Below are 27304 nucleotides of genomic sequence, written 5' to 3'. Positions count from 1 at the left end.
TCTGCATGAGGTATTTTCATTAATGACTTGGATGAACTGTAAGTAGAGGGGCTGTAAGCACTTTGAGAGACAGGATGTGAGCAGAAAATGATCTTGGCAAATCAAAGAAATGGCTCAGTTACAAATAGGATGTGATCATATCACTAATAGGATGTGATTTGACAAGAACCAGGCAAAATATTATACCTTAGTAGGGAGTGTCAATGGAATGAGTAAGAGGCAAGGGATGATTAATTATTAAACAGTCCAGGGGGGAGCTGGGCTTATAGCACATCAGCAGCTGATCAGCGTGTCAATAATGTCGCACTGTAGTGAAAAAGTGAACCATCCACTGAAAAATGTGAGCAGGGGAGTCGTATACAAGACATGGGAAGCCATTCCACTATGGGACTGGTCCTGGGAAGCAGTCCACTGTGGGGGGCCTGCGTCTCTGCTGGGCACCATCCATCAAGAAAGATGTGGGCCAACTGGAAGGAACTGAGGAAAAAAAGAAAAATGATCAGCTGTCTAGAAACCATGGCCGAGAAGGAATGGCAGAAAGAGCCGGTGGTGTTCCTGCCAGAGAAGGGAAGATAGGAGGGGATATGTAACTGCCTTCAGCTCCATAAATGTTACTAAGAAGGCAATAAACCATTGTGTTGTCCAGTGAGGGACAGGTTAAAAAGTGATACATTTAAATTTTGCAATAAGGAACATTTTGGTTAGACTTCAAGGAGAAAATTTCTTACTGCAGGGGTAGCGAGATGTTGTAATAGGTTGTCTAGAGAAGGCTTGAAATGACTGCCACCAGATGATTTTAAGAAAAGGCTGGACAAATGACTGCCAGGGATGACTTAGTACAATCAGGGATGGGAACAGGACATAGAGGTGCGGCAATGGCACCTATTGGTCTGAAAAATGGTGCTTTCAGCGCCTGGGCTGCCCACTTACATCCAGTCCAGAAGGAGGAGCTGAATGAACTCTGGAGAGCATTCTGGTTTTATTCTCAAGTATGCCGTGACTCTTTCAGTTAATAGGCAGGACTGGCAAAGGGCTGGAAGTATTTCTCTTTCCAAGTATCCCTTAATTAATTGAAAGAGAAGGTTGTCAAGTACCCAGTCAGAAGGGGAATAAAGATCTGCATGAGTCTGTGACCAATGTAGGATTTTACTTCTATTGATTCTCTCCAGCGTCTTTGTTTTCCCTTTGAGAAAAAAAGGGTGTGTTTTTTTTTTTTTCCTCCATTTAACAGCTATTTATTTCTTGGCAAATGGAATGAATTCAGCTGAGATAAATCCCACTCATGCCAGCAACTTGGGTTGAAAACTTCTTATGTAAAAAATTTAAGAGTAGAACAGGGGTGTCATTTTCCATTCCCTGGCCCACCAAACTCCTGCTCTATTTTTCTTGACAGTATGTATTTCACTGTATCATAGAGAAGCAGGTTGGATGTTTTTACTACTCCTTTTTCATGTAATGTTGACAAGAGCTATGGGAGCTGTAGTGGGAAAGAACGTGGACTTGAGCTGAAGGGTTTTTTTCTCTCTTTTAACAGAAAACAGAAGATTGCTTGGGAGAGGTCTGGCAAGGAGGGAAACCTTGCTGTCTCTTTGAGTTTGGGGAAAAAAGCATCGTTTTTCACTCCATCCTCCAAGCAGACTGCTCAGTGGATTCCCAAACCCAGTACAGGCAGGGTTTCCCAGTGGGCAGGGGAGATAGAAAGGACCTGGTTGTTCTCCAAGGGAAGGAGCAGTCTGGGGTCTGCAGTTCCTGAGGGGTACCCAACCTGCGTCCTGTCAGCAGCCAGGAAATGCCGTTGACTAGTGAGCAGCTGCATTCCCATTTTCTGCCCACGCTTGTGAAGTGTTGTAATCCCCCCAGATGCTTTCCCGTCTGCTTCACCACTAAGTATCATTGGAGATTTTTGAGGTTCTGCAGCCGTGTTATAGCTGGGGGCTTGGCTGTAATTTCACCAGCTGGCAGATGCAGATGCAAAGAAGGTTTCAGTGCTGAGTTTTGCATTGGGAATAGTTGCTCATGGAGATCTGTACAGTGTCTTCAGTGTGTGCTGCACCTGGCTGGGAGATGAACCACTGACCTTGATATAACAAGGCCCCATTTCTCATTGCCCTGGCTCAGTTGGGCCTGGGAGATGCAGCTTTGCTTTGCGATTTTCTCTGATGTGTTCTGGAAGGAAGCCATGACCTCTGCTTTCTGGCAGGGATCACAAAGAAAGAATGCAAAGCTGCTGTTTTCCAAGGAAATGCTATAAAAATGATTTGCGTGGGTTTCCTGGCAGTGAGCTGAAGTGCAGGTGAGCTTCCCACATCTGCTGTGCAAAATGCGGGGCTCAAAGCAGAAGTGTTGAGGTACCACCAGAGCTGAAGGGGCTGGTATTCTCCTTTCCTAAAGGGTCGCAGGCACCCCAAAAGGGGCAACGCTCTTCTAGGCCTTGTATTACAGGTGCCACAAAACGACTGTCAGGGAAGCTAAAGCCTCTTGCCCAAGATGTTGCTGAGATCCTGAGGCTGAAATTGGGATTGTAACCTGGCTTTCCTGTCTCGGTCCTGGGCTGGGGCCGGCTGGCAGTCTGCCCCTTGCGGGGTTGGTTGTGTCCTGGCCCGGCCAGGCTGGCGCCTGCTTGTCCTGCCTTATTGCATCATTCTCGCCCTGTTTGCAGATGGGTCAGGTTTGCTTATTGCAGCGGTTCCAGAGGTGCCTTGTTTGAAGCCTTTTACCCATGGGATTTTATTTTTATTTTATGATTTCCTGACCTTTCTCAGCTCTATACTGTCTTTTGTGGACTAAGATGTTGTGCAAGGGAAACATTGCGTGTTTTAGAACAAAGCATGATTACACAGCCAGCCTGAAAGCACTCAAGGGTTTGGATAGATGACCATGTCTTGCAGAACGTTCTCTTGGCACTGATGATTTCCAAATCACAGAATCACAGAATCACAGAATGGTTTAGATTGGAAGGGACCCCTGGAGATCATCTATTCCCACCCCCATGCTCAAACAGGGTCACCTAGAGCACATTGCACAGAATTGCATCAAGGCAGGGTTTAAGTATCTCCAGAGAAAGAGACTCCACAGCCTCTCTGAGCAACCTGTTCTAGTGCTCTGGAAGGTAGGAGGTAAAGCAGTGGAGCAAATTCCTAAAACTCACTGCCCACCCCCTAGTTGCTCACTTTCTTCCCTGTTGCGTGTGGTGCCCATGTGTTGGCATCTGCTGCAGTAAGTAGACACTAGTCTTCCAACTTCAAGAAGTGGCCACCATGGGAATTTGAAAGAAATGACACATTTGGATCTGAGGGGAAGGAGGAAGGAAAAGTATCACCACAGCCCTGCTGGAGGTGGGAGGAGGGCTGAAGTTCTGCAGGGGTGACAGTCCTTGCATATGCAAGTACACCAGACACTGCATGGGAAGTGGCTGCGGCATAACTGCTGAGCTGTTACCCAAGTGAGTGCTTTGCACACTTGTGAGTGTTAGGAGGAAAGGTTAATCATAGTCAAAGCCTAGTGAAGTTTGCTCAGGTCGCGGCTTTCCTAAAGGCTTGACATTTCAAACAAGCAACAGCCTATGTCTGGGGACACTGCTGACTTGGACTGTTGGGGAGTTACAGGGTCAGACAGCACAGTTAATAATTACTGAAGCATGGTCAGCTCTGGGACCTGTCTCACTTCAGCTGCATGAACTGTTTCTCCAAAAAGTGCATCCTGCTGAGCCAGCATGCTGACCCAGGAGGCAACCCGAACCATGCCAGGCATTGCAAGGTCCAGTCTTGCTCTGTGTGGTGCAGTTGGTTGGGTAGCACTGAGCTCATGGGGAATGCATGACCTCTCCTAAGGACCAGGAAAAACTGGGCCCACTGTTTGATCCTAAAAGGAGAAGCTGGGAACTGTGAGGGGGAACAAAAGGGCAGAAGGGAAAGGAAACTTGAGCTTTCCTAAAGGATTTTGCGAACTACAAGTGATGCACAGGAAAGCATCTTGTTCAGTAGCCATGACCATTCATTGAGCAACATGTGTTCATCTCTGCATAAGGCAAAAAGTCCGAGTCACTTCCAGGTGAGTTTACAGGCTGCAAGGCAGACAGAGCAGAGGTATGCTCTGAGCATGCTGAATAAGCTTTACTTTCCCTTTCATTTAATAAGATAGGTATTTTATTCATTCCCCTCTTGGTAGAAATGTGGTCACCCAAAGAACTGAGCTGGAGAATTTGGAGCAGCACCTGACCACCTGGTCTGTAGCCTTTCTTAAGGCTCTTCTCTTCCTGCTCTTTCTTAATTTACTGGGCAACATCACACTTTGAAGGATCTGGGGCTGTTACTTGCTTTTGGTGATGGACAGGTTGGTGAGGGTGCCCAGCACTGCTTGGTGGGGAAGGCACTGTATCACAGGATGACGTAGGTTGCAAGGGGCTCTGGAGGTTGCTTTTTCAGCCGCTTGCTCAAAGTAGAGCCAACTGTGAGCAGGTTGCTCAGGACTTGTGCAGTGGGGTTTACTCTTGGGAGGAAAGGGCTGCTTGCAAAGGCGACATGCTCACTTCATTCTAGGAAAGGTGGTGGGAACTCAGATACATGTGAAATACAAAACATTAAGGCCAGCAATCAAGAATCTGTGGTTGTAGTTCCACTTCTGCCTGCCTCACTCAGGGTAAGTTGTGGGGTAAGTTGAGGGTAAGGAGATTTGTGGTCTTCCCCATCCCTGCCACTTGCCTTGGGATAGTTTGGGCACTTATCAAACACCTCCATGAGCTAACTTCTCTCTCCAACCTGGTAGAACTGAAACCCAGCAAAAGGAATAAGGGGGGCTTGTGTGCACTAGAGTAGTGCATTGAATGGCTCAGGGAGAGATCTGAGGAGTGGCAGAGCCAGAAAAACATTAAAAAAGGCAAACAATGGAAAGAACTGGAAGTAAGCGCCTGCTTTTTGGCAGCAAGGAGGCTAATGGCACTGCCAAGGGGCATTTCTGTGAGCTCCCCTGGAAGCTGTGTGGTACGTCGGGCCTGGAGGCTGGTGGGAGAGGGCCAGGGGCTACAGGACGGGGCCAGCAACACTGAGCGCTCGCTGCTGCCCTTCCTGACTTGGGCAGGGACTTTTTTTTTTTTTTTTTTTTAAAAAAAAAAAAAAAAAACTTCATTCTCTCTGTGGGTGTGTTTTGAAAAGGGGCTTGGGAACAATGTGGATTAACAAGCAGCTAGAGAATTAAATGCAGGGCTTGAGCCTTCAAATGTGTGTGCATTTCAGAGCGAGTGTTTGTGCCAAGATAAACTCTATCAGGAATAAACATCGTTTGACATGAAAGGCTAATTGCAGATTGGAGCTCTGCATGTAGGAGGAGGGAATTTTCACCAATTAAAGTGGAACTTTTCTGTTTTTCTTAAAACTGCTGGATAAGAAACAGCCAGGGCTCAGCGAGGTGTAGTGGGAGATGTTTGACAGCACAGTAAATGGCTTTGCAGAGTCTACTTTTAACCAGTTTTCTCTTTTATCTGACAACCCTGCAGGGAAAGTGTGTCCGTTGGTTATCTTTATGACAGGCACAGCAAGAGAAACCCCTGGGCGTTTTGCCTTGGTTAAGCAGTCCATTGAGTTTGTTTCAACGCCTGGGCCTCTTGCTGGAGGGACCCAAGAAATGCGCTGCGGATGTCAGAGGTGATGCGCAGCTGTGCTGAGCCTCCAGAACTTGATTTTTTTTTTTCCATACTAGATAGTCTCTGCCATTTTGTTTAGGCAGCTGTTGCATTAGGCACCAAGTGCTTTTGCACAAACATCTACAGGGCCATCAAACTTGAAGAGCTCCTGCTTGAATAGGTGATCGCTGGGGTCTGGCTGGGGGAAGACCTGGCACAGGGGAATCTGTTGCTTGTTCCAACACAGAACCACTTGCAGATAAAGAAACATCATGAGTGACTGCAATAGCAAGGTCTCCAAGTTCCCTGTGGGTCTAAATCATGGAAGGATATTTGCAGCTGCTGGTGGGTTTGAGCCCATATGCTCTGATGACCGTGTGGTTTTACAGGATCGTAGAAATCCGTGTTCAGTGTTCAGATTAAGTTGTTACAAGCATCAGTGCCATTTGTTTGGTAACCTTAGTATGTGGTAGGTGAATCATCTCTCAAAAATTGTAAACCAGGAGACACAGAGAATAAAACCTTCCTGGCCTGCTGAGAGAAGTGCTCAGAATAAAAACCCAGCTTGGGTGTATGGTGGTTTTCATCTGCAGAGCACATGCTACTTTATTGCTATTGGAAGAATTTCATGAGAATTTGCATTTCTGGACTGGCTCTGGATTTTTCAAGGTGAAGTAAGAGTCAAAAGACAAATACTTCTCCCATATCTACAGCATGTCTTTTGGTGCATGGTCCTGAAGCCTTGCTGTGGAGGGGAAAGACATAATTTAGTTCAGACGTGGGCCTGAACACCATTTTGCCCTAACTAGGCTTCAATTTTATGGTTTTGGAATAGAACGATACAAAATGTGGCTTGGGTTGAATTTCAGAGATATTCACTGCACAAACCTCATGCAAACACTTTGTGCCTGCTTCTTGCCAAGCAAAACCATGGATTTGTCCCTGTCTCTGCTTAACATGGCCACAGGGCTGCTAATATTGGGACCTTTTCACACATAAGCTGATATCCTTCACTTAGCGGTTAAAGGAGATTGAAATGGCTGGTGTGGCAAGGAGAGGCAGAGCAGTGCTTGTCAACAGCAAGAAGCAGAAGGAAAGTCCTCGGTCGGGATTTTACTTGCTGCCATTTGCAACCAGCTATTGCAGCAGGATGATCTTTGCAGCACCGAGGCCTGGGAGGGGATCTTGGGATCATCTTTCTCATATTCTCTGCACTTTAATATTCCCTGAATCCTTGAGCGAGACAGAATGGAGAGAGGTCAGATGAGGAAAGATGTGATTTTGCAGGGGGGAGGAGGAGGGTTCAAAGTACATTTCCAGCCTGTTCTGTTCCAATGCCCTGGACTCCTGAAACAGTCACAAATTGATTTTTAAGTCTTCTGTGGCAAAGACTTGATGGGCACGCTTTACTTTCTGGTCTGTTTTATTATTCTTGGTCTCAGGACCATGCAGTGATGATGGTAGCTAATGACTTTATCTTGCTACCACTTCTCCTCTGTCAGCCACATTCTTCCTTCGTCCCTTGTAATGCCACTAAGAGCAGGACACTGAAAAGAGGTCTTATGTCCGACCTGGCCTTGTGCTGACTTGCAATTTTGTTTTTCTTGATAAGTTACAAACAGACAGTGAAGTTTGTTACAGATTTGAGTTGTGAAAATCCATGATGGGTGAAATGCCATTCAGTGGATACCTTTGATGTCCCGGTGCATTGCAAAAGGTGTTAGAAGTTTCTGGAAACAAGTTGGTTCAACTTGGATGCACACACTCTCGTTGGGGACCTTGAGTTTAGCGGAGCTGCAGCAAATTTGAACTTGACTTCGAAATTAGGCGGATGGTCATGAGCAGCAGGGTCACATCATGTTCAAGACTTGCAGCTCCTCAGCCAAACTGGTGGTATGTACAGTCAGCCTGCTGTGGTGGGACACATGGAGTACATTAGCTTCGTTGCTTTGCAGTGGGTCATCTAACTCCAGTTAAGCTCCACTGGCAGTAGGGTAAGAGACCGTGTGTGGTCTGTAAATACAGCTTGGTTGATGAATGGTAATACATTAACCCCGATAAATATTACTGTCTCTGCACCGCCAGTTGAAGCAAAGTCCTTTGTGAACGTGTGCTGCATGTCAGCTTGACAGTGGGAGATGTCCCAGCTTTTGCCGAGCTGGGACAGCACACACAAGGCATAATTTGGGTCTGAATGATTAATTTTATTCCAATGTCCAGGTTGTTTTCCAACTGGGCCTGTTAGAAAGGGGGGGGGGAGTTAGTGAAGCTTTATAAACAAGGACTTTGCTACAAAGCTTTAGGTTATGCTACCAGGCAGGGCTTGCTAAACACTTAATGAGTTTGTATGTCCTCTAATGCAGTGGGGCCAGGTGGGCTGTGTCGGCGCGTTTGCGAGCTGCCTGCTCCAGCACTGCCTGTCTTTCAGAGGGAAACCGGCTGCCTGTCTGCTCCACAGAAGCTGCTCCTTAGCTACTGCACAGACCCAGGCGCGTTTCCCTTCCTTCCACGTGCCATGGTGACCTCCTTAGGCTGTGACTTTGCATCTCCCTTTATTCACATCTTAGCAGCTCTTCCCCAGATTGGACCTGGCATATGCTGGGTGTCAAGTGTGTTAGACCGAACTTTACTTTGAGTCTGCAACAAAATGATGCAAATTATTTTGTAAGGGAGTAAGATAAAACATCTGCTAGATTTTGACTGCATAGAGAGAGTTTTTATGGTCTACTGCCTCCCCGAGCCTGCAAGGTTGTTTTGGCTCCTGGGCCACCAGAGGATGGGGACCGAGTCAGGCTGAGAGGCCCTTTGAAGGTGTGTGATGAGGTCTGTAAGTCAGCAGGGTTCCAGCTGCCTTCCCTGTCCCCAGAAAAGCATCATCAATCCCGGAAAAAGGCAAAAGGTTACTTGATATCTTGGAGGAAAGATGTGGCAGGGCAGATGTGGGTGTTTGTTTGCTTCATCTTTTGCTGCCCAGTCTCTCCTCCGAGCAAAGCTTAGCACTTGCAGCATCAGCCACCAGCATCCAACCCCCTCCCAGCAAAGCCGTCCAAGAGGGAGGAACGGAGGGAAACGAGGGAAGACACTTCCTATGCGGGCCCGGGGCCGGATCTGAAGTCACCTCCTGGTCCTTGATCCATCCAGACTGAAGAATTTGGGTCAGTGGGAAAACTGCATAGCTGGGAACGATGTCCGTTCCTTTTGGCTCCCAAGAGATTAATATTTAAAGGAACAAATAGACTAGACTGCATGTACCTCATGGTATGCTTTTTAATGACGTTTTCTGAAAGCTTTAACAATGAGCTGAATACCAGAGGGAATTTGAGTCTGTGTCTCGGAGTGATTACTTTTTCCCCTTTTGTTTCTAACCTCGCTCCAGTTTTCTGTTCCCAGCTTGTTTGGCTCCATGACTCCCAGAAAACTTTTCTCGGATAACGGCAGGGAAGGGAGCTTGGCATCTGTTGGAAAGAAAGCATGTCAGCTCGTGGGACCCTGCTCTGGACTGAAACTCTTTGATCACCTCCAGCATCCTGGTGTCATGAACCCGTGCAGTGTGTAGACACTCACTATATTGAGGCATTGGGACTCCACCTTGGCGTTCACAGGCCCTTTAGGGTCCCCATATAATGGCAGCTGCTGGGTCCCAACGCCCGACTGTTGGTGTCCCCAGGACCAGTGTCACCTGCCTACAGGGTAACCGTGGCTGAAGCAAGCCTGATGCCAGGCTTCTCCCGTGCGGGCCCAACTGAAGCCCACCTAAATGTCATAGGGCAGTTGAACAAATGAGTGTAGGATTTGCAAGGGATTTCTTAAGGAAGAAATCACTCCTTGCTTTAAGCAGCACACGAGGAGATGCAGCTGCAGCCCATGCAGAAGCACATGCCTTTCTGCATTGGCTTCCTCCCTGGTTTGTGTGCCAGCTTGCCAAAGCCAGCTCTGGCCCTTTGGGAGCTGCCTTCCTTGCAAGCTCCAAGGATGGATCAGCTGTGAGTGTTGAGTCCTCTGAGCCCTTACTGAGCGGGGCCGGGGAAAGGAGAGCTTGACTGGGCCTCAGTGCCTCTATCTCTCCACTTCATCCATTCGCTTCTTGGAGATGTTCAGCCGCTGTCTTCCTCCTGCCTGTGTTGAAGGCCGTGTTGTAAGTGACAGCTTGCATGAGCCAGCTACAGCATTGCTGACCCTCATGTTTAAAAATCATAGGTCATCTTCACTCCCCCCAACACACGCAAAGGAAGAGTGCTTTAAATGGGATTCTTTAGCTAAACAGTGGCTCATAAAGTGTTTTGTATTTGTGAAAAGGCATCTCTCAGAGGGTGGGCTTTCTGGCTGCAGAGCACGTGCAGGACCTTGTGACCGGGCTCCCAAGGGGGATCAAGCTGGAGACTTTAATGAACTTGTTTCGCCCTGCACAACACCCAGCTTTAACTGTTTCTGAGCCTGTTTGGCCGCACGCTGGGTGCCAAGCGAGGCATTCCCCGCCGCGCAGAGCTTCTCTGGGGCAGCGCAGGGGTCTCTGCAACGGCACCGGGCGAGGAGATGCCAGACAAAGGGAGCCTTGTTCTCCCTGCTGTCGTGGTGAGCCTGCGCTAGGAGTGCCGGGCGGATTTTCGGATGCTCGGTTGCGCTGGCAGCGTGGCCTCTCCCGACTGATGAGCCATTTCGTCCTGCTGAGAGCCAGCTCCAAAATAAGCCCCTTCAGCTCTGGCTTCCAGTAAGTGGTTGGACACACAGCACCTTGAGACTTGATCAAATCTCAACCTGATTTACGTCCAAATTATGCACAGTACTTGAACTAAGTCCAATCCAGCACTGAGCTGGATTTTATCCATACTTTCTTTTAGACTCTGCTGCAACAGTGCTTGATCACAGTGCGTTGCTGATAAGACCTCATGTGTCTTGTGGGGGCTTGTATTTGTGTGTTTAAATGTATCACCTCAATTATCTGACAGAGGATTTTTGAGGTGTGGCTGGGCTAGGAATTAATGATTTGATCCAAAACCCACTGAAATCAAAAGCAAGATTCCCCCTTTTTTCCTGTGGGCTTTGACTCAAGTCCCAACTTCTCTAACATCTGAAGACCTGCTAAACTGATGTCGTGACAACGGCTGATTAAACCCAATGCGTTTTCCACCTGAGGAAAGGAGATGTCTGCCATTAGGATCAGCAGTGATCCAGGAAAGTCCACGAGACACTTGAGTATCATGTTAAGCGCATTTCCAAAAACGAGTCCTTCTAGGTCCTCCAGGAGCTGTGATCATTGCAGCGCAGAGCAGGTCTGGGTCCGTGACTATAAAGGCAGGTTTGCGGCTAAATGCTGTAGAAATTGTTTTTTCTGAGCTGTGATTTCTCACCATTGCTTTTCTCCAGCCTTTCCCTGAAGCTCAGTAAAAGGCACTTTCTGGGAGATACAAGAGTCTTCTTCACAGCAGCTTTGCTGGCACAGCTCTCTCCCTCTCCCACATTATGCTTCCCACCAGCTAAAATACGAAGGTAGTTGTGAAACCTGCTGTTGAGGGGTTATTTTGGTGCAAATTGCAAAAAGCATCCCTGAAAAAAACAGAGCACGGGCTTGGGCCTTAGCAGCTTTCCTGTGGCTAGAGCTTGCGAGGAAGGCTCCTCGCTGCTCCGCGTCTCGGAGAGCTGGATCTCCACCAGCCTTCCCGGCTTCCTGGGCCTTTGGGAGGGCTGGCGTGGTTGTGAAGGGCTGTGAAGACAAAAGCGTACTCTGGAAGTGCGGCTGTTGTTCTTACTAATTTTAACTTGATGTTATTACTGAAAACTATTTTTATTCATTGCTTGTGGTAAGCTGCTTCTTTAAGGTAGAGCAATTTGCCATGGGAATCTTTGCATTGTTTACTGGTATCTCCCTTTACCAACTGAAATCTGTAGCAGCTCCCCGTCGCTGAGCCTCTCACGTTGGGTTTGCTTCGGCCCCCGCAGGTAAGCATGTGTTTTGGGCCGGAGATTGCTACTGCTCGTTTGCATGTAAATCTCAGGATTATTAAGATCAGAATCTGGCCCTTTAAATTTAATACCTGCTTTATGCTTTTATTTCTGTGTTGCTTAAAGCAATTTCCAAAAATAACAAACTTCAAACATGATGGGGCTGTCTAACATTTTACTGCCTTGGCTGAAGTAGAAGGAACATTTCTGAAAGTATATTATCCAATTTAACGAGCCTTTCCCATCCTGGCTTTTCTCCCACCCCACACCCCCTTTTGTAGTTGTTTTGGACGGCTCTTTGGAGTGGTGCCATCTAATCCTATTAGAAGGACTTTCATTACACTGTGCGCTGTGTTTATAACCAAGAAAATTAGCTAGAGAGGGGGTCTGCTCCCTCTCCCTCGCTCTTTTTCATTTCATATTGTGTTGAGACAGGATCCAAGTGAGTCCCAAAAGGTTTCTGCTAGGCCTCTGCTTTCCTTTTTTTACTTCAGTCGGAATTTATTAAGGAATACTTCAGAGTAAATTGGGTTCTTGAGAAATTATAATTAATTTGGAAGGGTCAGTTCTTCCCAGGCTGAAGAGGGCTTCTTTGTGTGGTCCCTTTTGAAGGGCAGAGACTGAAGAGGTTGTTATGTAGCAGGCATTTTCTTTTAATAGGGACCTGGATATTTTCTGAAAATCTCACGGCTGTTGAAGGTTGTTACCGAGCAGGGCTAAAACAGTGTGCAGAGCTCTTGGTTTTGGTGCAAGCGGCTGGTCATATGCTGAAGCCTGGCTGGGAAAAAAGCTGGGATCCCGCGTTTCCCAGATTGCTGGTAGTACAGCCCGGACAGTGGATCGCTGGAGCCCCAAAGCCGCAAAGGTCATCTCACTCTTATTTATAGAGAGATCTGTCAGCGGGTGGCAACACATGGAGGCCAGCAAGCAGCGGGGTCCGGCTGAGGACTGTGGGCACAGCATGGCATGGGCCAGCCTGTAGTGGTGGCTCAAGGTCCCCACGTTAGTCCCTGCTCCATGCTGCTGTTCAAGCACCCTGGGTTGGCAGGAGGATCCCCACAGGTCACCCCTGGAGAATTAATGCCACAGAGAAATACTTAACATTGCAGAACCACATCTCGCAGAAGCTAAAACATGATGCTATCGAGACATGTGGGGGCACGAAGGAGGAACGAGCCCAGGGTCAGGCAGATCTTTGTCTGATGGCACTTCCCTGGAGAGCCAGCGTCTGCTGGGCTGCCCTGCCTGCCTGTTTGCTCGTCGTCACTGTGGGATTAGGCTCCTTTCTTCTCCAGCATGGATTCAGTCTTTCCTTGCAGTGCCTGGGAAGGCAACAGAGCTGTTGTGACTGCGGGGAGAGCATCCCACATGCGGCAGCTGAGACACCAAGGGAGGGTGAGGAGCAATCCTGATTGCGGCGCTCAGTCAGAGCTTGGCACTAGCGGCGACTGAGGATTTTGTGTGGGATTGTGCAAGGAGACTGCAGTCGTTCACATATGCAAGGGAGCCGAGCAGATCACAGCGTCATCTTCTCCACGCTTTGCTTTGCAGCCTTGTTGTCTGTGAAATGAAGCCTCTAGGACTGACCCAGCTGGACCTTTGTCCTCCTTTTCACGTGAAAAGGCCGTCTGGGTCCCCACAGCTTGGAGCGCAGTATCAGGTGCTCCAATGCTGGTGCAGGAGCTTGCTGTGCATCGAGAGTTGCTCCTCAGCTCTCAAAATCTCACCAATTCGTTGCTCTGCAGATCTCGTTCCACCACGGCCTGACAGCTGTCGGTCTGCTCCAGGGTGCCGGCTCTTCCCTTCTCATCCATCTGTCCCTCGTGCCTTCCGCTGAGCCCCACACCTTGGTCAAGGCCTAACACCTCCTGCACTGCGTTCCCAGTTTGCTTCTCCTCAAAGCTTGCAGAGATTTCTGTTTACCACAATGCTTTTCTTGAAAGCCTGCCTTTCCTGTAGAAAGCAGTTAAAGAAACCATGAAAAAGAGAAGGTGGAGGGCAGGGAGAAGAGGAAGGGCTAAACTGATCTCATAAGAATGAAAGTTTCTTAAAAAAGACGGAGAGACAGACAGTGGTTTTCTCCAGAAGTAGGTAGAAAGGAGACATGAGGTCATGTTCCTGCCTGGATATCACCCAGCAGAGCTGGGGATGTAATTTAACCTGATGTAGCTTTGTGGGCCTCCATGAGCTTTCTGAATGCAATTTTAAGAACATAGTAGTGGTGAGACATTAATCAGGGAGAGCTGTTGTCCCTTCCCACGGCTGTAGTGTCTTTGCTTTTTTGTGTTTTTTGTTTGTTTGTTTGTTTGCTTTGAACTTCTGAACCATGCCAGTCTCGCTTGGTAGGGCTTGGACCTCATCCTTTTAAGTGTTGCCATTTCTCTGGTTTTCATTTCTTGTTGACGTCGAGGTCCCATAATTTGAATATCAAGAGCTGCTTGCTAGGGAAATTGCCATTTAATTAATAAGCCTTGCAAGTTCTGCTTTGGGTATGTCCTATTGCTGGTGGGTTAGGGAAGAGCGCTGCAATGAAAAAAAAAAATGCATCCAATGTTATAAGAAAAGCCTCGTGGCAAACAGGGAAGGGTAGGAAATCCTGCAATCCTGCCTCTGTAGGGGGTGAAGAACAATGATGGATTAATTGTGGCACCTAAAAAGGCAGAGCTGTAACTCAGGCTGTCGCACTCCTAATAGCCAAGAACTGGGCACAAGGGACTCTGAGGTCCTCTGAATCCGTGAGTGCTCCTGGCCGTAGAGCCTGTTTCATGCTTAGAAAGAGCGTCAGCGGAGCTGTGTGCAGGCCGTAAGAGCAACCAGAAAAAGATATTGCAAGCTGGGCTCCTTTCCTAGGCCACATAGGAGCCCAGCAGAGGTGAGTAAAAGGAAAAATTAGATGTGCCTCCCTCGCACAGGTAAAGACACTGCTGACCTCACCACGATCAGTGTGAGCAAGGTCGCATGCTCTCGCTGACGCTGGCAAGGAACACAAGCGTTAACGGTCATATTTGTGAGCTGTATCGTTAATTAAGTGTACAACGGGACTGCCTCTCTGTGGAGACCACCTCCAAAGCTGGAAGCGGTCCCCGATTTGTTGTGTGCTCTGTATTTTCTCGAACTGGCACGCGTTCATTACACAATCCTCACCTTCATATTTCTTCTCTCTCTCTCACTCTTCCTAGCATGGGTCGGTGCTTTGGCCATGGGGATGATTTTTTTCTGCTCCCCCATCGTGAGCATCTTCACGGACCGGGTCGGCTGCAGGACAACAGCAGCCTCAGGAGCTGCCATTGCTTTCGTCGGACTTCTCTCCAGTTCGTTCACCAAGTAAGGCTGCCACTCGCCTGGCCGGGGGGCTAAGGGGTCACGCCACCCTTTGGCGAGCTGCTCTTTTTAATTCCTCTCCCCAAATCCCCTGCTACCGCACTGTTGCTGCCTTCTGGTGCAGATCAAGTGTTTTCGATCTAGCTGAGAGGTCTCCTGGCATCACTGCAGCCCATGTGCAGCCCACATGCACACAGCGTGTTACTGTCCAGACTGAGTCCTGAGTTGCTTTTTTCTCCTTAAATAACAAGGGAATGAACTGTAACTGAGTGAGGAACTTTGCTTCATGGGATTTCAGCTTTCAGGAGCTTCTCTGCTCATGTGCTCTTAAATTTCTATGCTGTGCTTCATTTAATCTTTAAGATAGGCAGCGAGAAGTTGGCAGGCCACTCACAGGCAACACAGAAGAGACACTTGAGGTCAAAACTGTTGTCCTTTGGAAACAATTTCACATTTAATACTGAAAGTAAAATAATATTTCACTGGTTACACCTGGCAAGAGTTAATGGTGGTCACTAAAGCATGAAGTGCTCAAGGGAAGCTGAAAGTTTCCATGTGCAGGAGCTTGGAAGTCAGGAATGTAGATGGGGTTTCGAGCAGTTTGTGCTGTTCCCGCACTGGCTCCGAAGCCTGCTGGTTTTGACACAAAGCAGAATGATTGCTACTCCGTATTTTGTATGGCTGATCCTTTCCCACAGATTTCCATTGGCAGCCTGTCACCAGTGCGCATTTTGGTAGTAAGTCTACCTGATTTAGTGTGATAGTTTTTCTGACCCCTCTTTAGGGAAGCAAAAGAAGTCACCGCTGGTGTCCTCGTCCTAGGTGTCTCTCCTTAGATATAGCCTCAAAAGCTCAGTACTTGGGCACCGTGGAGACGTCCTCCAAAGCATCGTTTGCCCAAGCTTGTCTGAATAGAGATGTTGCCGGCAGCTGGATTTCAGTTGAAATCAATATTGTTTTAATTAAAATGCTCCCAGAAGTGTTTTTCAAAGGAAATGCACTCTTGTTCCAAAGAGGACGACTTGCCTGCGTGCTGCCCAGAGCCGCCTTCGTGCCAGGCTCGCTGCTGGCGCCGGGGAGGCCGGCCTCTGACAGCCGGCTGAGCAGGGCCTCCCAGTGCTCCGTGCTGGGAGAGAAGACGTCTCCGGGGAGTTTTACATTGTGCAAGAAGCATGGGCTGCCTGCTGCTCAGCCACATGATGGTGGGCCTCCATCACTGGCTCCTAATGAGAACCAGCTCAGCGCAAGGAGGACTTTTACCCTGAAGATCAGTGTCTGATGAAACCCTCAAGCTTGTCCCAGACATTGGTTTCCTGCAGAGATGTGCGTGCGTGCCCCATTCCTAAACCAGCAGGAGGGTCTGACAGGCTGTGGCATGCCAAGACCTGTCTCCGTGGGGCTGTGGGAGGCCCCGCTGTTACGGTGTGAGGGTAGAGGCAGCTCTGGAGGCTCTGCTACGTGATGTAGCTTCTGACTGCTCCCAGCAAAGCCCCTCACTGACCCCACGGGCAAGCCTGCAGGGGTGGAGGAGCCATTTCAGCAAAAAGCTCATGTGGCTTTGCTTTATTTTCAGTTGTAACATGCAGCATCGCAGCACACGGGCCCTGCGTCGTGCCTCCGGCAAAGCACGTAGCGCGGGGACTGGGGCTAATTGCACCTGGGAGGCTTGGGGTGCTGTAGCCATCTCCTTCAACACCGTGAGCTGTGGCATGGAAGAAACTGCCCCTCTCACTTCATCCACAGATGATGGCCCTTTGTATTTGAGAAGATAATAGTGATTGGAGAAAGCCTCATCAATCCTGAGGGAAAGCGCCTCTGAACTCCTGGCAGCGCACAGGATCAAAGAGGCACAGCGCTTCCCTTGTAATCTTTTTTTCCCTCTAATCAACGAAACTTTGACTCTTTTTTCCCTTGTTGTAAAGTGTTCGTGCGAAGAAAAAGCACTCTCGAGACCACATCACTGCCAGTGGATTGTTGTGTTGGGCTTAAAAAAAATGCATGCAGAGAAAAATATTATTTCCAGGAGAATTCAGAGCTGAAATCCGTATTTCCTGCTCCTGCTTGCTCTTAGCTGAAATTCCTTTGGCTGCCTTTTAAGGGAGGAATGAAACCCCTTTGCAGCTGTACGCAGGAAGGGAAGGGAGGCCTTTTTATTGAGCTGCCTTGGGCAAAGCTGAGCCGGAGTCGGAGGACGAGCAGTGCGATTTGGAAGCGCTCCATCTGGATCACAAAGCCTGGGCCTAAAATTTGGAGCTAGCAGCTCCTACTCACCCACAACAAGGAAGAGGCTTTTTCACTTTGACGCCGCACAGCCGCAGCCGGAGGATCAGACTCGCGGGCCAGGCATCGCAGGGAGCGCACTGGAGCATGCCGAAATGCGTGGCAGCCAGAGGTGGTGACAAGCACAGTCTAGCTCCCTTTTAAAAGTCCCAAAGATCATACACCGCGCATCGGCCCCAAGCCTCCTCCCACGTCGGTGTGGGCTTGAGGTAGCTCTTGCCACCCCACCGGCACCGCTCGCTGCTGCCTCATCCTTGCCCAGCCAAACTCACTCAAGGGACACGTGGTCTTTGTGGTCCATTTTTTGAGCAATATGAGAACAGTCAAGGAGATGCTGTGCCCGAGCTGAATCCACAAGTCTCAGAGCCATGTGAACCCACACCCAGAGAGTCCTGACACCTCTCCGAGCAGAGCTGAAGATGCCTCAATCATTTGTCCATGCAGCTCGAAAGGCAGGAACCAAGCACCGGTATTGGGGCTTGCTGGCAGGCAGAGCCTCCTGCTCGCGAGGTGTTGGGAGCTCCGTGTAAAAAACACTAACTGAACGAAACGTGCTGCAAAGCAGAGACTGGGAGAAGGCTGGGGTTTCTGGATTTGTTGTAGCCGAGATGCTGACACGCAGCTTGGCAGCAAGAGGAGCAAAGCAGCTTATCCTCTTTCCGGACTTCCATTAGGTGCCTTTCAGCGAGCTTTGCTACGCTGTTAATCAGCCAGGGCTGCTGCTGGTCTAACAAGTATCAGTTGGGTTCACACTTCCCCTTCCCGCCAGTTTGGAGTGGGACATTTTAGCATGAAGGCAGGGAAGGACCGACGGAAATACTGGCTAGTTTGGCAGGGCTGTCGTCTGCTGGGCCTTGTGGGCCCCTCAAACCCTCCCTCCAGCTTCTCTGGTGGGGGATGATTATCTCGTCTTCTGGCTCACCTTCCCTGACCCAACTTCTGCTTCTTCTCTGAGACGTCGCTGTGTTTCAATCATATCCTCTGAGCCAGAGATGAGCTCCTGGAGCAGCTGGCAAGCTCCTCTTGCCTCCACTGCAGCAGAGCAGCTCCAGAGCTGCAGAAACAGGAATTCCCACCTTGAATCTGGCTGTAAGAGGAGCTGCATGCCGGTCATGAGCCCCCCAGGTGGTTCACCTCCTACTTCACTTCCCACCATGCCAAGGTTCGTACATGGGCCTTCAGCAGCAGGGACCTCTCCTCAGCTTGTGTTCTCTGCACTGGAGTTACTGCTCCTGCCTCCTTTCATCTTTCACCATTAATAATGCAAAAACTTTTTCTCCGAGAAACCTATATCTCCTGCTTTCTGCACCTATTTCACCTATTCATTGCCACACCCTCAGCATTTTCTGCAGTTACGATGTACAAGACTTTGGCATGTGGCTGAATTTCACTGTTGTCCTCAAGGGGATTCTTGAGGTGTCATTTCTGTCTTTGTGCGATGGCATTAAGGATGTTCTCCCACTAGAATAAGACCACAGAGCCTCGGCCACTGGGGCTGAACAGGAGCTATTGCAGTTGTGAGTTGTAAGTGAGAGGCAGCCGTTAGACAGTGACCTAATTATCCCAGGGAGCTGGAGCCGCGTTTCCCAACAGGCGACTGTGCTGGGGTGAGCAGAGCAGCTGGCTGATTCCCAACAAACAGGATGGGAAACCCTGGCTAAGAAACAGGGCTGAAGCAAGCCCCCACTTTCATGCCCTATTGCAGCGACGTCTTAACGCCAACGTGGAGCAGATGGGACCTGTGGCATTTGTCTCCCCTTATCCAAAATGTAAGATTAGCCACAGACCTGAAAGCTGGTGTGATCTAGCTGCAATCACTAGGACTGGTGCGTGGGTGGTCGGGACCCCCTGTGGTGTCCACAGCCCCCAGTAAGTGGGTCAGTCCCTGGCTCCCACGACGTCTCCATCCCTCTCGGGGCTTTGCCTGGGATGGCTGTGCAATCCAGTTCTTTGCTTAACTTCTGGTGGAGGATTTTTCTGATGGATCTTAGCTCTGGAGTAGGTAGAAATCGCCTTTCATGACAGCCGTTCCTCTTTGAGCAGCTGGGAATGGCAATCATGTTCTGCTTCCTACTTGGCTAGCTAAAGGGACAAGCTTGTAACGGAATAAATGATGCACTCATAAACATTTCCTCAACTTCTGACTGCTCGGTTTCTTTTGGGCTGCTGTCTTCTCACTTGCTCTGGGAAAAGCGTTTAATCTTTTACATGAGCACTTCTGAGAGCTGCAATAACCAGGACCCAGTTCCTGCAGCATGTTTAGGCTGGTTGGTGGCCCAGATGAATTAGCCCAGGTATTTCCGTCACACTCTCCTCCCATGCAGCATTTTGGCGGCAGACTTTTGCAGCTGAATGTATTGTGCAGAGGTAGAAAAAAATCCTTCTTCTGGGGAGAAACTTACAGGAACTCAAGAGGTTATTTGCACTGCCTAACTTTAGTCTCCTTTCTTAGCTGCTTCTGTTGGGAAAACCGGGCTAAAACAGTTGAGAAACGGCTCATTCCAAAGGGGCTCGAGTACTTTACACGTGCTCTGTAGAGCAGCCGCTTCACTCCCTCCTCAGATGCAGTCACTTCTGTAAGGTGAAAATGAAATCTATTAAGCATCTGATTGAAACTTCTGAAGGAGCTCAGAGAAGAAGAACATAATTAACCAGCCTGGAATTTGGACGGAAACGCAATGTTCTCGTCCTAAGTGCCTAATAATCAATGAGGTTGGTGCCTTCTGCATTTAAACACTGGCTGCAGAGTGTTTTCAATTAGTTATTTCAATGGAAAACGCCTGAACTTCTAGCTAAAAATAAGGTGCCTTGCCTGCCTTAGCAAAGCTTTTTTTACTGTAATTTAAAAGCTGTTCGGGTTAGGTAAACTTCCCAAGGAGAGCAGGCTGGCTGCTATCTTCTCCACTTCTCGCTGCAGAAAGCACTCCCTGGTTAGGCTCCATTTTCTCTGAGCTTTAACATGCCAGCTGTGAAATGAGGATAATCCTTGCTTTGTCTAGGGAATAAGCTCCTCAAGACCGGGTTGTCTGTGTAGTGCCCATGGTATGCGAGACCTTGGTCTTGATCTGTGAGGAAGTTTGTTTGCCCCTGTGTAACATGACCACGTGCATGTGTTTTCCCGCTAGGTCTCTTGAAGTTCGCTATTTCACGTATGGGATCATCTTCGGCTGTGGCAGTTCCTTCGCCTTCCAGCCCTCGCTGGTTATCCTGGGTCACTACTTCAAACGCCGCCTTGGCTTGGCAAATGGCATCGTGGCCGGTGGCAGCTGCCTCTTCTCTGTTTCCCTCCCCTTCTTTTTGAAGACAGTCGGAAAGGCCATCGGGCTGGCGCATACTTTCCAAGTACTCAGTGCCTTTATGTTCATCCAGATATTCTTGTCCCTGACCTATCGGCCCATCTTGCCACCTTCCTGTGACTCTCAGCATGATGGGCAAGATAAGACGGTCAGCCGGAGTGTGCAGCAGCAGTGCTGGACTCAGATGCGCAAGTATTTCAACCTGAGGGTTTTCCGGAGAAAGACCTATCGGATTTGGGCCTTTGGGATCGCTACTGCTGTCCTGGGATACCTTGTACCTTACATGCACCTGGTAAGGGCATTTTCAGGGCTGGAAGGGGAGGGGAGTCCCTTTGCCCCGAGTCAGATGGCTCCTCCTTGCAAACCGAGAAGAGCGCCATGAGCAGGTGGAAAGGTGGAGAAGGGCAGGAGGAGGAGAGAAACAGTGGACACAGAGCAGCCTAAAGCCTTGAAATTAAGAAACTGCTGCAGGCACTTCCTGTAAACAGGAATAGTGACAGAGGAGACGTGGCTTTTGAATGTTCTTACAAAGGACCATGTTGATTGCTCCCTCTAGACAACGTCTGCATCAAGCAGCAGCAGAGTGGTTGCTTCCCACCGCTGAAGTCAAATGACTCCAGAGGCAAGGTGGCAGCATTTCTGTCATGCTCAACTCCTGGGAGAAGAATTGGTAACGAGAGAGGACGGAGGTGGAGTTGTTGGCCCTTGGGTTTGCAATGTGCAGATGCTGTGGGCTCATGTCAGCATGGTGTGGACATGAGCATCGCAGCCACCCTGAAGCATAGTGAGCCCTCTGAGAGGGGTCCACACATATGTGCTCAGGATTTAGAAGTGTGTGTTCCTTCCAAAAAAATCCTTGCTTTAGTGTTTAAGGTCATTCCAGCTCATTCATTTGCAGTGTGTGAGATGAACTAACTTAGGGAGGATTAATGTCCTTATTTCCTTCCCTTCATCCTAGATAAAATATGTGGAGAAGGAATTTAAAGAAGACAAAAAGGACTGGATTCTCTTGGTTTGTCTTGGAGCCACTTCAGGGCTTGGACGCTTGGTTTCAGGCCGGATTGGTGACTGCATTCCTGGACTAAAGAAGATTTATTTGCAGGTAAGTTCTGCCTGATCCTCCATGTAGCTCCATGCTAACTCCTGTAGATCAGCAACTTGGGACACTCAGCTTAGTAACTGTCAGCGACGGATCTTAGATCCTTTTCCAACCATTAGCTAACACTCTCATATGCCATGAGCGAACAACATTTATTATAGGAGGGTGCACAGAGGAACAGAAAGTCCCACACCTGACCTCAAGTCTTGATAAATTTTGATATCGTTTCAGCATAAAGACTGTAGTCGTGTCTCTTTCCCTACCAGCTAGACACCCTCTTGCCTTCTTTTGGTTGTGATAAACAAACTGCTGAAATCGAGCAGATAATCCAGAAGATAATCCTTTGTAAGGCTTCTTAAAAGGTCCTTCTTAAGGGACTTCTCTGAGACAAGAGTGCTGGGCTCAGAGAACAGGGTAATGTTCTCGACCTGTTCAGTATTATCATCATTTAAAGTGTAGTTTTGGTCTTGATGGACTGCTAACTGGTGCTTTCTCTCCCTCCACAAGTCACTGTGCTCCTAGTGTCTAACTCTCAGCTTCAAAGTCATGGAGATATGAGAGGTTTCTGAGCAGCACTGATGATTGCCATTTATTTTGCTCCTCTGGATTCTGGTTTACTGTAGAAGGAGCAATTCTGCCAGCTTCTCAGGGAGGACAGGAAGCAGAAACCAGCTCCTCCTAGGAGGATGGATAGCATCTATTCAGTCAGCAGCATGGAGCTAAAACAGCTTTTGCAACTGCCTGCCTGTTTCCTTGTGGGAGAAGAGCCCTCTGAAGCCCTCGGTCAGGAAAGAGAAACTCAGCAGCACGAAAGCCATTGCTTTCTCTATTTCAGATGAGAAAGCATGCTATCATTCAAATCAAAGCATTGCGCTGGGTTTTGAGCCTTGTCTGCAATTCCGAGAAGTAGGAAGTATAAAAGCAAAAAGTCCCGTGGTCCTGGCAGAGATCCCAGAAGAAGTGAAAAGATGACCAAAGGCAATGGGTAGTAATGTCATCCTTCAGAAGTCGTCTCTGGGAGGAGAATCTCTGTGCTGTGAGATGTTCCTGACTCTGGGATTGTGCTCAGAGGCTGAGCTGTCTTTGCACGGTCTCATCTTTTTTTCCCATAAACTTCTCACTCATTCTAGAGAAGTGTTTGGCGGATCTTCTGTTCCTGGATCTTGTAACATCACCTGTGTAAACAAGCAACTTTGGCTTTGCTGCTCCTGTTCAAGATGCCTGAGCTTATTTTAATGGCCGGATGTTTTGAAAAAAATCTGCTATGATTTAAGCACTATAAAAAAAATCCACTTCCTACTGAATAAATGTTGGTACTAAATAGTGAATGCTCTTCACTGTGCTTAAGACCTTCAGTTATTTAGGAATTTTTCACAATGGGACAAAAGTGAAGGGCAGAGGAGGGGCAGAAAGGCATTGCGGGATGAGTGATCATACAGGTCAGGGGAGCAGGAAAAGGATCCGGACAGCAAAAGAGCCATCCGAGTCCCGGACCGCAAAAGAGCCATCCGAGTCCCAGCAAATGCCTAGAGCAGCTGCATGTCTTTCCGTGATGCCTGGTAGGGGACTGAGCTTACTAACTGCAGGATCAGTTGAGGCTACAAGTTTGAGGACTTGTTTCTCCTGGAGTATTTGTGTTACCTGCCCAACAATCTCACCTTCTCCTTTTAAGATGGAACACCCTCAAGTCACTGGAGGGAAAGTGCAGAGTGGCTTCCTCTTAGACATCCCTGGTAGTCCTGCAGCCTTTGGAAACCCTGAGCTCACCCAACCCTGCAGACACCTAACGAACATGCCTGCTTTTGTCTCTCCAGGTTGCGTCCTTTATGCTGTTGGGCCTCATGTGCATGATGATCCCCCAGTGCCAAGGGTTTGAGGGCGTCATTGTCATCTGCCTCTTCCTCGGCCTTTGCGATGGATTCTTCACCACCATCATGGCCCCCATAGCCTTCGAGCTGGTGGGGCCCATGCAGGCATCCCAGGCCATAGGGTACCTCATGGGCCTGATGGCCGTGCCCATGACTGCTGGTCCGCCGATAGCAGGTTGGTAGCACCTTGGTGTCAGTCCTGGACCCATCTATTGGGAGTGAGCAAACACCTGTAGCTGCTCTCACCTGTGGGGGTATTTTGGCGTGAGAGCAGATATATGCCTTTTAATGTTCTAGTTTATCGTGTTACCACAGGGGTTGAAATACGTATATACCATGTTTTTTTGTTGTTGTTGTTATGTTATACCTGTACATGCCCTTTCTACCAGCATTACGTCCTCAGCCAGTGAAAAATTCCTGTCCGTCTTGGGCCTGCCAAATTGCAGGAACTGAATCAGGCTGCGCTGATCGGGTGGCTGCTCCGTCCTGACACCTTGGCAAATCTCACAGCACAGCCAGTCTTTACCCTCTGGCAGCTCAAAAACTGGCTGCGTGGTGCCAATGAGTTGTAAGTAAGTCTCTTGTACAGGCTTGTTGCAGGGACTTTTAACATCTCTGGACCTTTCTCCAGCCTGATGAGAAGTGACCAGTGAGGGAGCAGCAAGACAGGCTCAAAAGCAGAATGAGTCTGTGATCTGTGAGCGTGTAAGCTAATTGCCCTGGAAGATAAGCTAAAAAATGGGGAGGTCATGATTCGTCTCCAAGGCAGTGTGGAATGGACCATAGGGAATTTCTTGAGCGGGGAGAAAATTCAGCGTGGACTGTACAGACAAAAAAAAAAAGCCCCACGTAACAGATGATAGAGGCCTTATTCTCAGGAATGTGTCACAGAAAAGATTAGCGTTTTTTAAAAGTCCTTTCGTACCGTGAGGTCTGAGGAATGATAAGCTCAGGCCCTGGATTACTGAATCCGAGTTAGAGAAAGAGACACCTGAACGCAAGTCTTGCAAAGGCTTGGGTAGGTGCTGAAGCATGCCGGCAGTCTGAACGTCCTTAGAAGTGAGTGCTTTGCCGAAACAGCAGAACGTCCGCAACTGAACCAGCTAAACTAAAAATTTATAAGCATGTCTGATATTCCTGAGCCAGCTCGATGCCATCGTGAAGGAACTCAGTGGCTGGAGAAGTCCCAGTGCTGCAGAACATCCTGTATCAGACCGCTTTGGCACAGTGTAGATGAAGGGACTCATTTCATAGACTTAATTCCCAGGCAAGTCGCTGTGCTTGAGAAAACCCACAGGGCTTTTCCGGTGTCGATGGATGGTAACGTGTTATTCTCTGAGGGTGCCAGGCCATGTGAGATCTCACTGAGCTAGCAAGTGCAGAGCATATTGGGTTTCAAGAGATTGGCTACTGTTTGTAATTGCCAGCACATATTTTTCCCTTTACATCCCCAAAATAGGCAAAGTGTCCTTAAGCGGAGCAGAACCTCCGGGTGGAGGAAATCAGCTCAGGAGCAGCCCGTGCCCTCTTTGCCTCTCTATCTGTCGACCTCGTGGCTCTCAAAGCGCTCAGAAGTACCACCTGAAACATTAATGCTGTCTCAGCCCACTTTCAAGGTCGTTCAAGATACGGCTGATCTTGTTCTGCTCTGGTTCTGGGGCTGGGGCTCCCATTCTCGGGATCCTGGCCACAAAATGGGGTCTGCACACAGCTTTGGAGCCAGGGTGTGAAAACTCCCAGGAGCGGACTGGAAAAGAAATGTTTTAAAAACCTGATCAGCAGAGCTAGAGAGCTGAAGTCCTCCCTCAACGGAGGGGACAAGTTAGCCGTCAGACTGACGTGGCTGTAACTGATGTTGCTTCTTTTCTTTCAGGATACCTCAAAGACTATTTTGGGAATTACCACGTTGCCTTCTATTTCGCTGGCGTTCCCCCCATTATCGGAGGCTTGGTGCTATCTGTCGTCCCCCTGGTTCATCAAAGGATGCTCAAGAAGCAGCGGCTGGATTCGGGCAAAGACAAGATGCTGGTTTCAGAGACGGTCATGAACGGAGAGCTTCTTCCAGGCTGTCCTACCTCCGAAGCACACGTATAAAGCCTTTCGCTGGGCCTCCACTCTGACACACGCACACCTAGACACACACTATTGCCACCAGCATCTTCTTGCTAGCCTAAGCACAGGCCCTTTTCTAAACGGACTGTGATTCTCAATGATTGCAGAGGCACTATGGTTGTAAAGGAAAAAAAAAAGTTCTTCTAGTTAAATGCTTTTAACTAGCAGAAATGTTCTTTTTCTTTGGGACAGTTTTGATTTCAAAGCCTCATTTTTTTCCCCCCTCTAACCCTTTTTCTAAGGAGAACTCTCACCAGGATTGACATCTGATCGACCTCCTTGCCCTTTTCCCAGTTTTCTATGTGTCACGACAGAGGTTTACAGCTAATAAATAGCTTTTTAAAGAGCTCGTTGAACCTTCCGGGTGTGCTGCCCGTGCCCTTCGGTGTCGCTTGCCCGGGTCACGGTCAAGCGAGCTCGTCCGTCCCAGTGCAGCCCGAGCGGTCCTGTTGGAGGCGGCAGCTTTCGAGGAGGAAATGCCGCTCTAGTCCAACGCAAAACCGAATAGCCGATCGGCGGTGGTCGCCCTGTAGTCTTTCTATCGTCTCCCGTTGTTCCGGAAACCTGCTTCGGGCGCCGACTCCTGCAGGCGCCGGCGGGAGGCTCGTGCAGGGGCCGCGGCTCCGTGTGCCCCTCTTCGCCCCGCGGTCGATGGCGCGCGGGGAGGTCTCGTGGGCGCTGCTTGCTGCCCGCGCCCGGAGCAGCCGGACGCTAACCGGCGTGTCGCGACGTGTCTGCTGTAGGCCTGTAAAACGAGCCGTCCCGTCGCGGGGCCCTTTCGCCGGGATGCTCTTCTGTGGCTGGTACTGCTGGTCACCTCCCTGCCTTGTCTTGGGAAGCAGGAGGTGCGCAGCCAGGTCCGGCGCCTGCGGGGGCGACCGGCGTCTTTGGGGCGCGTGCTGGAAGCCGTCGGGGCGGGCTCGGCTCTTCGGAGGACTCGGAGAGCAGCAGGCGCCTTAGCGGCGCCCGGGGCTGTCGCCAGCGGCCCCAAGCGCCTCTTCCTGCAGAAGGCGCCACGGGCCCGTCGAGGGCTTGGCGTGTGCCACGCGAGCCCCTCGTAGACGGTCACCACGGCGGTAGACGCTGGAGCGAGCGTTCGGGTTGACTAAGGAGCGAAGCTTTCTGGACATTTTTAATGGTGGCATGTAAGACGATTTGTTCACTGGCGCTTTTTTTGCATGGCTTTTGTACCTCGTTTTTTCGTTGCTCACAGCCCGCCAGATTTAAAATCCCCGCGGCTTTTTGGTAGCGTTTCTAGCAAGGGAGCTTGCAGCACTCTGAGCTCATTCGATTTTTTTTTGGGGGGGGGAGGAGGGGGCTGCATATCCCCGTTCACCCGTGGGAGCCCCCTAAAGCAGGAGAGGAGCCCTTCCGCGGGGCCGGCGCAGCCCGCAAGCTGCCGAGGTCTCCGGTGGGCCTGCCGCCCGCTCGAGCCCCGGATTTCATCGCTCGACCCTGCCGGCGGCACTGGCCGTGAGGGGGGCTCTGCCCGCGAGAGCGCCAGGCCGCTGCGAGCACCGCGGCAGCTCTGCGCCCCTCTGCCCCCCCCCCGAGTCCGCTTGTAACTTAATACGCCCTTAAAATTTTGTATTTGGAAGTGAAAAGTATTTGAGTGTGTGTCTTAAAGTACGCCTGTCCTTTCAAAATGTGAACTTCTAGTTCTTGGTATACATTAAAAAAAAAAAAAAAAAAAAGGATATTAGCATGTTTTTGTAAATGTTTATGAATGTCATTTAGAAGCCCTGTAGAATAAACCCGGTTTAAAAAGAAA

At 49.3% G+C, this 27304-nt stretch overlaps 1 protein-coding gene across 1 annotated transcript in view; it reads left to right on the top strand.

Annotated features, from left to right (window-relative positions):
- SLC16A2 (solute carrier family 16 member 2) overlaps positions 1–27304 on the top strand; it is a 49530-nt gene extending 22226 nt beyond the window's left edge. The window contains exons 2-6 of the mRNA XM_062584899.1: positions 14737–14881; positions 20284–20746; positions 21413–21556; positions 23368–23596; positions 25295–27304. Coding sequence (XP_062440883.1) covers positions 14737–14881; positions 20284–20746; positions 21413–21556; positions 23368–23596; positions 25295–25515 — 1202 coding nt within the window. The 3' untranslated portion in view covers positions 25516–27304. The remainder of the gene's footprint in view (positions 1–14736; positions 14882–20283; positions 20747–21412; positions 21557–23367; positions 23597–25294) is intronic.

The sequence above is a fragment of the Rhea pennata genome, chromosome 11 (assembly GCF_028389875.1).
Source record: "Rhea pennata isolate bPtePen1 chromosome 11, bPtePen1.pri, whole genome shotgun sequence".
In the NCBI taxonomy this organism is placed as follows: domain Eukaryota; kingdom Metazoa; phylum Chordata; class Aves; order Rheiformes; family Rheidae; genus Rhea; species Rhea pennata.
Note: the sequence above shows the minus strand (reverse complement) of the source record. Positions and strands in the feature narration are given on the sequence as shown.